This window comes from Mandrillus leucophaeus, unplaced genomic scaffold, assembly GCF_000951045.1.
Source record: "Mandrillus leucophaeus isolate KB7577 unplaced genomic scaffold, Mleu.le_1.0 Scaffold71, whole genome shotgun sequence".
In the NCBI taxonomy this organism is placed as follows: Eukaryota; Metazoa; Chordata; class Mammalia; order Primates; family Cercopithecidae; genus Mandrillus; species Mandrillus leucophaeus.
This window is the reverse complement of record NW_012107697.1, coordinates 2032835-2044813: the sequence shown is the minus strand read 5'-3', so window position 1 is coordinate 2044813 and position 11979 is coordinate 2032835. Positions and strand designations below refer to the sequence as shown.

The following is an 11979-nucleotide window of genomic DNA, read 5'->3' as shown; positions in this document are numbered from 1 at the left end:
ACTTAAGAGGTTACATAACTTGCCCAAGGTCACACAAGTAATTAGAGGAGCTGGGACTCAAACCCAGGCAGGCAGTCTAGTTACAGGGTCCAAGCTCTGATCTCCATTACATCCTAGGAGGAGGAGCGTGTTCCAGAAAGGGGAATGAAGACTAACCTGTACTAGTCGATTGACTTTTTTGCTACAATTTCACACTCCAGAGCCTCCTGTCTCTTCCATCCTTTCTCTGCACACCCCTTCTTCCCTGCAGGAACTTCTTAGCAGATCCACAATGTGTGTCATCTACCCAACCTCATTATCCGGGCCCCTGTCTCTCATCCTCCCACACCATCCATGTCACAGCCTGGCTGCCTACTGCCTTTCAAAGGATAACCAGTTGTCCAGTTTATAAACTCCAATTTGACTTTAATAAATTAAAATCCAAGCCATCACACAGCAATGGACATCATCATCGTCTCCCAACACACAGAGGTGCAGCCTTGCGTGGCTCCATCATCACAGTCTTTAAATAAAGCCCCTAAAGCCATCTCTCTGGGGAAGGCTTCCCAGCAAGCTCCCGGCTCCCTCCTTCCCACAGAGCCACTGCTCACAGAGAAGGCATCAAGTACAAAAAACGGTAATAAAGGGGGAGGGAGGGATGAGGAGCAGGAAGGGAGGCAGAAAGGTGGGGAGTACCTGCCCCCCATCCCGGGCCGGCCCTGCTGTCTGTGAGCTGCCAACATTCTCAGAGGCAGACACTGGTGCTGGTCTGAGTGGGGACCTGAGGGAGGTGTGGGAGCCCCATCCTGAAGGGAATTACCCACCCTCCTGGGACAGAAAAGAAGGGTCACCTAGGAGAGATGCCCTCTATCATCTGTTCACGGAGGGTCCTAAGCCACACATATAAATAGAAAAGAGAATAAATAAGGGAGGAAGGGTCAGCTGAAGAGCTGAGCACCCTGGGACTCCACTCAGGGACCAGGCTCAGCAGGAGGCAAACGCTTCTGGGGAATGCCCACACATGCCAGACAGGGCCCTTCTCTCCCTCCCAGCCACCAGTCCCTCGTCTATGTCCTCGGCAACGGGTGCCCACCTCTCATGTGCTTCCCGTTCCAAATATCCTTCCAACCGGCCCCGTGGCCCAGGGTGGACAGGGCTTCCTGGAACCCAGAGGACTTTCCTGGCCCAGGCGCTGGAGATCCAGGAAGGGGTATGGAAGGGGAGGTGGGGAATGGGCTAAGAGAACTTGTGCCCTTTCCTAGCTCAGGAAGTAAGGAGGGTCCTCAGAGCTGGGGGCTGGGGTTACCATTGGCCTTGGGTTTGGATTTGAAGGAAAAGCGCTTGATAAGGCGGCGAGAAAAGCTGCCGGCCTTCTTTCGGACACTGGGCGTGGCCGTTGCGTTGGAGAGGTCATCGTGTGATTGGCTCAGGCCAGCTTCCTTCTGTCGAGGCCTCCGGCGGAAAATGAGCTTAGTGCCGCTGCGCAGGAAACTCACTGCAGGGGAAGAGGGGACACTAAGGCAGAGAGGGGCACAGGGTGGGGTGAGACGGGGGCAGAGACATGACCGAGAATGGAGGGATCGAGGATGTGGACAGGATCAGTCCCGTGGCCCAGAAGCCAGGCTTCCTCAGGAAAAAAAGCAGAAACATACTTCTCCAAAAGGCTTCGTGGAAAAAAAGAAAAAAGAAAACGAAAGCATAAACAAACATGTGCTTTATCCTTCCTGAGGCAAAAATCGTGGTACTTGTGGAGATCTGTGTACACTCCTAACTCTGCCCGCAAAAGAGTTATCACGGGGCTGGCTGCTTTGTGAGGACAAACTGGGATTGGGCCTCTTTCCTATGGGAAGACAAAAGCTACCAGAAGGTACTCCCAAAAGCCTATAAATCATGAAGGGAAAGGTGGGTTGACACTGACTTGTTAACCGAATTCCAGGCTGTGAGCAGGAAGTGGTGCATCTAGAAACTTCAAAGAGGTAAATTCAGAATCAGTATAATGAGCAAGGTGCTCACCCAGCAGGCTTTGGAGGTAGAAACCTCATTATCTCAAGAAGTGATGCAGGCTTAAAAAATAGATCCATCCATGGTTGATAGTCTCACTGGTAGAGGAATGAAGATGTTTTAGGGTGAGCCTCTCAACTTTTAAAGTTAGAAGAACTACCACCACTGGTCACAGCCTGTCTTGCTGCCAGAAGGACAATCCAAGGGTTGGCCTGGGGTAGGATTTCTTATACTCATGGGGGAGAGGGTGCAGAATGAAAGGGAAGAATTTTTTTTTTTTTTTTTTTTTTTTTGAGACGGAGTCTCACTCTGTCACCCAGGCTGGAGGGCAGTGTCATGATCTCGGCTCACTGCAACCTCCGCCCCACCGCTTCAAGCAATTCTCCTGCCTCAGCCTCCCGAGTAGCTGGGAATACAGGCGCCTGCCACCACACCTGGCTAATTTTTGTATTTTTAGTAGAGACGGGGTTTCCCCATGTTGGCCAGGCTGGTCTTGACCTCCTGACCTCGTGATCCACCCACTTTGGCCTCCCAAAGTGCTAGGATTACAGGCATGAGCCACTGTGCCAAACCACGGAAATTTTTTTTTTGTTTTTTTTTGTTTTTTTTTGTTTTTTTGAGACGGAGTCTTGCTCTGTGCCCCAGGCTGGAGTGCAGTGGCGCGATCTCGGCTCACTGCAAGCTCCGCCCCCCCGGGTTCACGCCATTCTCCTGCCTCAGCCTCCTGAGTAGCTGGGACTACAGGCGCCCGCCACCTCGCCCGGCTAATTTTCTTGTATTTTTAGTAGAGACGGGGTTTCACCGTGTTAGCCAGGATGGTCTCGATCTTCTGACCTCGTGATCCGCCCGTCTCGGCCTCCCAAAGTGCTGGGATTACAGGCTTGAGCCACCGCGCCCGGCCTTTTTTTTTTTTTTTTTTTGAGACAGGGTCTCACTCTGTCACCCAGGCTGGAGTGCAATGGCACAATCATGGCTCACTGCCTCAACCTCCTTGAACCTCAACCTCCCAGGCTCAAGGAATCCTCCCACCTCAGCCCCCTGAGTAGCTGAGATTACAGGTGTGTGCCACTGTGCCCAGGCAATTTATTGTATTTTTAGTAGAGACAGGGTCTTGCCATGTTGCCCAGGCTAGTCTTGAACTCCTGTACTCAGGTAATCCGCCTGCCTCGGCCTCCCAAAGTGCCAGCGTGAGCCACTACGCCCTGCCTGGGAATAAATTTTTATAATTTTTTTTTTAAAGGGCAGGAAAACTGGCACTTAGACTCAGGAAGAAAGAACAATGGAGGTAAAGGGAAATAATCTGACATCCCTTCCTATCACAAGCATGTCAGATCTAGGCCAGGAACCAAGGCACCAAGTTCCCTCCTCTAGGCTAGCTTGGCTGAACTAGGCTGGGAACTCCGGCTGTCTCTTAGGGGAGAAGAGAAGGCACGTTGGCTTGAGGTCCCCCAGGTCATGATATGTGTATAAAAGAAGAGATGAGGGGCACCCTGCCAACGTCCCCCTACCTTTGTGATCCTTGAGGCTGCGGGTCTCCAGGGCACCAGTGGACCCCGTTTCTGACTCAACGTCATCCACAGATGGCCTCTCAGAAATATCGGAACGGGTTGTCTCGTCTGCTTCCTGGACACTTGTAGGACTGGAGAGGGCATCTAGGGGTCCTGGAGACATGGCTGGTGGGTCTGAGGGAGGTGAAGAGGGACCTCCACTGGTCCCTGCATCATCCTGCATTGAGGCTTCCAGGGATGCCGCATAGCCCAGGGATAGTGCCAGCTCGTCCTGAGCAATGGGCACCTGGCAGGAGGGACGAGTTTAAATGGGCAGGAGTGACCGACTCATTAGGGCTTTCTCCCCATCCCAGCTCCTCTCCCCAGAGCCCTGTTACCTTGGAAACACCAGAGATGATGAGAGTGCTGCGCTTGGTGGGTGTCTTCTTGGCCGCCCGCCCGCTGGGCTCTGTCAGCTGGCGAATCGCTGTCTCTGCTACAGGGTCCAAGCCGTTGGAAAGGTGGCTGTCCCCTGCTGGGAGTGCAAAGGATGGATAACCTGACTTCTCCCTGGCTCTTTCTTGGATTGGAACTCAGAGTACTTTTTGATGCTGGGGCACCAGGGCCAACCCACACTCATGCACCCCATTCCCCACTCACGGCTGCTGCTATGGGAGGCATTGCTGGGGCCACTGCTCTCACTCAGCACAGTCGTCGTCTTCTCGGTCACCTCCACCTTGGACGGGGAGCGGGAGGGGGAGTCTGGTGGGTGGGGGAGGGTCAGTGAGCTGGGAGGTGCTTCAGAGTGGCCCCCACCCCTACTGTCTTTGTTGAGATGCAGACTTTGGGTGACTCAGAGGGCAAGAATGATTGAGGGGTGATTAATCACAAGGGTGATTAAGAAGATGCCGTGGGGACTAAAAGACACCCCAGGAGCTAATGGGAGTGTAGGAAAGTGCCATGGGGCCTGCTGAGGGTGTGGGGAGATGCTATGAAAATATGGAGGGGGGACAGTGGGGGTACTGGGGTCCCCTGAGGTTGGGGCAATTCCATGGGGGCCCCTATAATGGCCAAAGTACCATGGGGGCCCACTGAGTGGGGCAGAAATGCCACAGAGACCTCTGGGTTTGCTGGAGGAACCCGGGGGTACTGGAGGGCTGAGGGTAGCAGGATGGATTTATAGTCAGGTAGGGCTAAGGACACCTGTGAAAAGCCAGAGGGGAAGCTGGAAGGTGGGAGTGCAACAGTCCTGTGTGAGGAGGGGCACGAGGACCCAGAAGGGTGGTAGAGTGAGAGGAATTGCTGGGGAAATGGCAGAAGGTAAGAGAAAGTTTGAAAGAGACAAAGATTGGGAGGAAGATGTGGTAGGACTGGAATGGAATAGCTGAAAACAGGGGGAGTTGGAATTAAGGCTTTCTCTCCTCTTTCACTGTCCCGCCTTGGGTCTGCAGTCCCAGGCCCCTGGTTAGAGCTGGGCTCCCAGGCTCCTTCTCTTTACCTAATTTGCCATCTATACGGGGCCGGGACTGGACGGTGGTGACTGTGGTGACAATGGTGCCATCGGGCATGATGGTCCGGTCAAGCTCAATCTTCTTGGTAGGTGTGATGCTGGGGCGTGGAGTGGAGGAGGTGGGAGTACCCAGGTTCCGGGGAGAGCCCTCGTCGTACTGAAGCTGCCCAGGGGTGGGAGAGAGAAGAGGCAGAGCCTCAGAGACTGCCCATCCCCTGTGTCCTCCCACTGCCCCAGGGGTCAGCTTCTTACCTCCACTGCCATGGTGGCTGCTGGTCCCAGGGCTTTCCCTGGCCCTGGGGTGAGTGGGCACACCTGTCTTCGAGAAAGTGGTCTGGAGGGGGAGCCCACAGGCAGTGTGGCCTGGCCTAGGAGTTCGGCTGGGGAAAGGGATGGCACTATGAGCTGGGCCCACGGCCAGGCTCCACTCTGCACCCACCCAGGGGTGCCCCTCCTGCCCCTCACTCACTGTCTCCACAGCTGCTGCTCCTCAGCACTTTGAGGGTCAGCTCCCGGCTCTGGGGGCCCAGATCCCTGTGGGACAAGAGGAGATGGGGCAGGAAGGGGAAGATTAGCAAGCTGAACCCACACTTGAGTGGATCACAGGCCAGAGGCAGAGAGCTGTGTACATAAATAAAATGGCACAAATGCTCCAATTCCAAATTCTCTCTCATCCCAAGAGAAAGGGACAGGGCCTGAGTGGGAACCATGCTCCTCAGCTGTGCATTCAAATCCTCCCTGGCCCTGCTCCTCCTGTCTTGCCAGTCTCTCAGTTGCAAGCCACCCTCTTTCATTTGCTCCAGCTCTTCCCTCTGCCGAGAATACTTTCACACTCTGATGAAATCCTACTGTTGCTCTAAAGTGTGGTTTAAATGCCATCTCCTCCATGAAGCCTACTCTGATCCTTATTCCCTCATGGGAATTAATCTCCCCCCGACCTAGGCACTGCAGTGACACATTATATAAACCTCAACTGGAGTGGTTATACCATCTTCTTTGTTTATACCCGTCTCTGCCTCAAGCTTGTCATTGACCCAGGGGTGGGGGTCAAGTCTGTATCCCTTAGACCCACGCCAGGACCTGGCATACAATAGGAGCTCACACCAAAGGCTACTGAAAACAAGAGCTGATTCCTGCAAGGGCTGTGCTGGAAAGGTTTGATCCTTTCTGCTGTGGAGCATGGGGTCGGGGCAGGGTTACTCCTTACAGTGCCAGGTCTTCTGTCCACTCCACCTCGGATCCAGCCCTCGCAGGCTTGGTCCACTTCTGCTGCATGGGGTTGTCAAGTTCAGCTACACAGCACAGTTCCTCGGTGCCTGGGAGGAACCAGAAGTTAGAAGATGCTCAGATCAAAGATGGGAAGTCACTGCAGAATAAAGAGGCTGCACCCTTGGCAGAGGGGCAGAGAGCACCTGCAACCAGCCATAGCCTTGGCAGTCCCGCAGCCACTTCTAGCTCTCACCTTCCAGCTCATTTCCCAAGTGAGATGCCCGAAGCTGCCGTAGGAATAACCGGGTAGGTCTGGGAATGGTTGGCTGAGCCTGGGGCAACATGGGTGGCTTCTCACTGGGTACCTAAGAATAGAAGAAGGTCCAAAGAGCAAGAATCCTGACATAGCACGCTGGGGACAAGGTGCATGCAAATCTTTTGCTTTGGGTGCCAACTCACCAGGCCTCCTGGGGCAGAGCACGCCCTGAGGTTGACCATCATGGCTGGCTGGGTGCTGACTATGGCATCCTTGATCAGTTCCTCAATTGTGGAGAGCTCTACTTGTTCCTCACCTCTCTGTAGAGAGGAGAAGGGACCAACAAGGAGGTGGATCCCCCACCTCTGCCTCCCTCCCTGTTCTGCCTCTTCTCTGCCACCCCTGCCTCCTTACCTCCCTGGCCTGCAGCTTGGGAAGCACCGTTAGGCTGAGATCTGGGCGATCAGTGAAGGCCCATGATATGAGCAGCCCCTCACCAGGGATTTCTTCCAGGTTGACTTCCAACTACGGACAGGAACAAAGTGACTGGACTGACTTGCCCCATTTCCCCAAGGACTCCTAATTCCTGAGGACCCTCCCTTCCTGAATTCCATCCCAGAGAGGAAACAAATGGAAGAAGCCGAGCCAATGGAACCGCCCCCTGCCCAACTCAGTTTCCCACATCCCCTTCTACCTGTGTTGGTGGCAGTGTCAGAGTGACGTGGTAGGTCTCCATGGAGACAGCAGCGGGGGACTGCTGGGTCACAGAGACTGGGAACCGCACCTCCTCAGCAGAGAGCTGGCAACGCAGCACCTGAGACCGGCGAGGTGGGTCAGATGTGGGGGAAGGGTGCTCGCCCTGCTTTGTCCTGCCCTATAATAGTTCAGCAGACCCCTCCCCACTTCCATTTTCCTAGGGACTTCATGTTTTCAGGATCATAACTCCCGAAAAGAATCAGATAAACGCCAAAGACTCCTCTCCCCAGAAAAATGCAGATAAACACACATCCAACATTTTGCGCATAACTTCAATGGGATTCTCAGACTTCCTGAAGTCAATCCTTAGATCCAAAAGGCATTCACAGACTCCAGGTTAAGAACCTCTGGACTAAAGGGAGCCCTTGGGATCAGTCCTTTTTGGACCCCAAAGACAGCAGTGCCCATCAGACCCTTACCATGGTATGCTCAGATTGGTCTACGCAGGTCACATGACTGATGCTGGCTCTGGGTGGGAGTTGGGGCACCTCCTCAAAGGCGATTTGGATGGAGCTCTGAAGGAGTAATGTGGGCACAGGATCAGGTTTCTGGAGCTGCCCCCACAGGGCTGGCCTGCTCAGTTGCTGGCTGGACTCTGCCACTGCGGAGGCCTCAGCTGCAGGCTGGCTTCTGGCCCCTCCTTGGCTCAGGGCTTTAGGACAGGAGGTAGTCCCCTCAAAGCCTGCCTCTCCAGGGGCCTGTAGCTGCTAGGAGCCACTGAGCAATGGGGAGTTAGTCCACCCTAGAGACTAGATCACCTTGAGCTGAAGACCCTGGCTTCCTCCTGGAATACCAGGAGCTTCCTTCTTCTTCTCGCCACCATCCCTTTCATCCCCTACCCTACACCTAAAAAACGTGTACATAGAAAAAAGTTAAGGTGCTGGTTGCCACCTATATATAATAGCTGGGCAGAGAGGGAAAGGGCTAAGCCACGGGTAAAGGTGGTAGAGCCACCTTGTCCAAGGTAAGAGCTGGAGAAATGAAGCTAAGCCTTCTTCCAAATAAATAGGATGTGGAAGCTCAAGAGTATGATGCTTCATATTCTTGGAGATGAAGACTAGCATGGCCTTGGGGATCTGTACCGGGGGACTGGGAAAAGATACAAGCTCAGAGGACTCAAGAGTCCAGGGGACTGGCTAATTCCTCAAGGCAGATAGCAGGAAGGTATTAGAGAGCAGAAAGCTGCTTAGATCTCAAAAGAGCTGCTCCCTAATTCTTCCACAGTAATGGAAGCAACCTACCGCAGCCCCACCTGGATGGAGAGCAGTGCGGACACAGAATTGAGGAAGGAGCACAGAATTGGCTGGCAACTCTTCCTTGGGTCTTGAGATGGAGGAAACAAATCCACAGGGTTCATTTGCCTGGCAAACCAGGGGAAGCCAACTCCTTTGCTCTGGTAGCTGTCTCATTCAAAGGCTAGGCCAAGGAAGATGGGGAGACAGATGCTTGAAACCTCAATCTCCCCACCCTCTGCAAGGGAGGCCAATGTCCAGCTGAGTCAGCTATCCTGGGGAGTTGCTTCTGACCGAGGGACAAGGTACAGGGAGAGTTGGATGAAGAGGTGGGTGCAAGGTATTAACTGACAGATGCCATCTGGCTTTCAGTCCGCCAGCTGGACAGAGGAAATAGAGCAATTTCTTGTGGCCATTTCTGTTTCCAGGCATCTGGGGAACTAGTAAGGTAAAGCCTCCAAATTCATAGCGACTGGAAATAGAGAACCCTCTGAGCAAGGAGCTGATGGACTGTGAGAGCAAGGAGAGATTGCTGGGCCAGGATGGGAGGGAGCTCCAGAAAAGAGAGACTTCTACCTCCCACCTTATCTCCGTCTCATGACCACGCTTCCTGCCCCACTTCCTGGGAGGCCAGATGCCCATGGTGCAATGGGAGGAAGTAGGCTGGACTGGTTTGTGACTGACCCTCAAGGGGCAGCTGCAAGCTCATCTACTGGTAAGGGCACTGTCAATCTGTTCTCCACCTGAACACTCCCCCACCCCCCAAAGAACCACAGGCCAGCATGGAGGATGTGTTTGACTGTAGCAGTGAAATTACTGTGGGGTAGGGGAGTGATTCAGGCTCTTTGGGGATCTGCCCGACCACACCAGGGATTTGGGGCATGAAATGTTAAATGGGTGTGGTGGCATGAGAAGCAGGCAAATTCCTTCTGCAGGTGCACCTGTCTCCCACGCCCCAACACAACCAGCACCCAGGCAAGGCGGAAGTGCCCTCAAGCACAGGGATTAGCGTTGCTATGAGAACAGCAACTTGTGCATGGGTTTGGAGCCAGAGTACCTTGCCCACAGAAATGGAGGTCTGGGAACCCAGTTGGATTTCTACAACCCCCAGCCTTAGCGGCACCCTTTTCTCTGATCCGGGAGGGGAAGAGAAGCCATAGGGTTCCCCCGTTAATGCCCACCCCCAACTGGCCTCCTAGCAGGAGCAGTCAGTCCCTCCCCTGGAAGGAAAGGCTGAAGGGACCACCCAAGCGCTTGGTCCAACTCACCCCGTTCCTGCAGGCCTGCTCGTTCAGCGCTCGCACCCAAGCCCGCTGCCAGTTCTCCCGGAAAGACTTGAAGGCGAAGAGTGACGCCAGGAGGCCCCGGACTCCTGGCTCCTCGGCGGCGCCAGCCCGAGTCGCCCGCAGCCTTAGCAGCGAGCGCCACACGCCCAGCTCCCGTAGGGAACCCGCGGGTTCCCCCGCTAAGGCGGGTCCCGGGCCCCGGTTCCCGCGGGCCCGCGCCAGCCACAAGCCCCGGGCATATTGCAGCAGCCAGGCGAACACCGTGAGCAGCGAGGCTGCGAAGAGGATCAGGAGGGCCACCCAGCCCACGTCCCGCTGCCCCCAGCCCGGATCCATGCTCCGCGCGGGCTCCGGTCCCGGTCCCGGCTGAGGCTCAGCCGCTACCCCGGGGGAGCATGGCCCGGGCTGGCCGCGGGGCGGGGGCGGGCTCCCCCGGGGCTGGGCGCGCGGGGTCGGGGGCTCTCCGCGGTTGAGTGCCCAGGACTAGTGTATGCCACAGAGCGAGGAGAGGAGGTCCTCGGGGGTCGCGACGCCGGGGTCTCTGTCTCCGTGGTCCGGGTCCCTTGTAGCTTGGTCAGCAGTCGGACCCTAGTTAGTCGCCGGCCAGTGCCCGACTCCTCCCACCGCGCGGGCCCCGCCGGACCCGGTAGAGGACTGGTCTGCAAAGACGCTGGGGCTCGCGGGCCGGCACCGGCTCCGGGAGGGCTGCGTGCGCAGAGCTGACACTGACAACACCGCCGGCGCCCCGCCCCCACCCGCCCTTAAAGGAGCCGCACCCGCGCCGGGCGGGGCCACGACAGCCTGGCGCTCCCTGGCTGGAGGAGGGCGGGAGGGCGAGCAGCCAGCGGAGGAGGTTCCGGGGTTGAAAATAGGCGGGATCTTTGATCACCTTGGCCCATCTTGCTATCGCGGTGCTCCCACACTCAGCTCAAGGCAAGAGTAACTTCACTTACCTAAGATCCTGCCTTTGCTTTCCCCTGTGCTTGTTAGATTTCCACAGGTCGGACGCCTGTGAGGTTAAGAAGGAGGTGACCCCTGTGGAAATCACCGCCCCCTTCTCCCAACACCCCCAGACTCAGCGACTTCTAGCTTCCCATTTCCTGGGGGAAGCGAGGCCCAGGGTAAGAAGGTGCAGAACATCCCTCCCAGATAGAAGTGTCTGGCAGAGGTTCAGCTGATGTCAACAGAGAGAAAGCAGAACTTGAAGCTGGGAGAGGTTGAGAGTAGAACGCCGAATTTTGAATTCCCCCCACCATCATCACCCTCCTTCCTCTTGGAGCTTGGACCCAGAAACAGCCCCATTAACCTACTTGCCCGTGTAGGTTTGTTCTGGAGATTCCCAAGCCCAGGCTGTGTGTCTGTTTTTAAAAATAATATATTTCCATAGTAACAGCTCCTGCCTATAGAGCACGTGCAGAGGGGGTGGTAATGACAGGGGAGCTGGCAATGTAACACTGGACTGAATAGATTCAGCCACAAGACCTTGCACTCCGAGTATGTGATATCCCAACAAGCTCCCAAGAAATGGTGCCGTAGGTACACTGCCCAACCTCTGGCCTCAGGAGCCAGCTTTTCCTAGACTCAAGGAGTTGATTCAACCTCTACAGGACTGGGGCTCATCAATGCTTGCTGAGGACAGGGGAAGGAAATACCTGCAAAAGGATTCAAAGGAATCCTGTGGGAATTCACTTTCTCCCAAGAGCCCCTTCTTCATACATGTGGGAAGGTCTTTGGCACACAGTCCCTTTCTTAAAGAGGTAGGATGGAAAGGTGTTAAGTGTCTTTCTCCCAAACCCAAATAGTTGTCCGAGGAATGAGCACATGAAAATAAGAGAATAAACAATGCCTTTTAAAGTGTGAGGTTGCAGGGCTAGGTAGAACCTGACAGGTCAGCAACAGGTTTGTCTAAGCCAGAGGAGGTGGTGGGGTAGGCTGGGCCTCCCTGGATTTCCCTGTAAGAAATGATGGGGAGAGGTGGGGATGAATGAAGTAACCTCCTGTGGCCTGCCCATGTACTGTCACTGGACTGCCAAATCAGTGGAGATTCCTAGAGTCTGGGTTTCTAATCTCAAAGGGAGGAGAAGGCATGAAATCAAGGGAGGAGAGAACTCAGGGCCAGAACCCAGGGATGCAGGAGGAAGCTGTCAGTGGGGAGAGCAGCTAGGGTTTAGGGGAGCAGGTTATGCAGGAAGTTGTCCAGGTAGAAGGTTTCCCTATGAAGACCCTCTTCCCCCAAGAATCCTTCAGGAACCCTCAGAACCCC

At 55.1% G+C, this 11979-nt stretch overlaps 1 protein-coding gene across 1 annotated transcript; it reads right to left on the bottom strand.

The window, feature by feature from the left end:
• Window positions 1-381: 381 nt before the first annotated feature.
• Window positions 382-11055, bottom strand: C2CD2L (C2CD2-like). The gene is made up of 15 exons (XM_011964928.1): window positions 10918-11055; window positions 9699-10725; window positions 7618-7713; window positions 7137-7256; window positions 6857-6967; window positions 6646-6762; window positions 6440-6551; window positions 6185-6293; window positions 5447-5511; window positions 5230-5357; window positions 4966-5140; window positions 4128-4229; window positions 3866-4002; window positions 3489-3774; window positions 382-1474 (listed from the first exon to the last, which is right to left on the bottom strand). The coding sequence occupies exons 2-15, from the start codon at window positions 10050-10052 to the stop codon at window positions 1263-1265; spliced, it is 2124 nt and encodes a 707-aa protein (XP_011820318.1). The 5' UTR covers window positions 10053-10725; window positions 10918-11055; the 3' UTR covers window positions 382-1262.
• Between the last annotated feature and the right edge of the window lie 924 nt (window positions 11056-11979).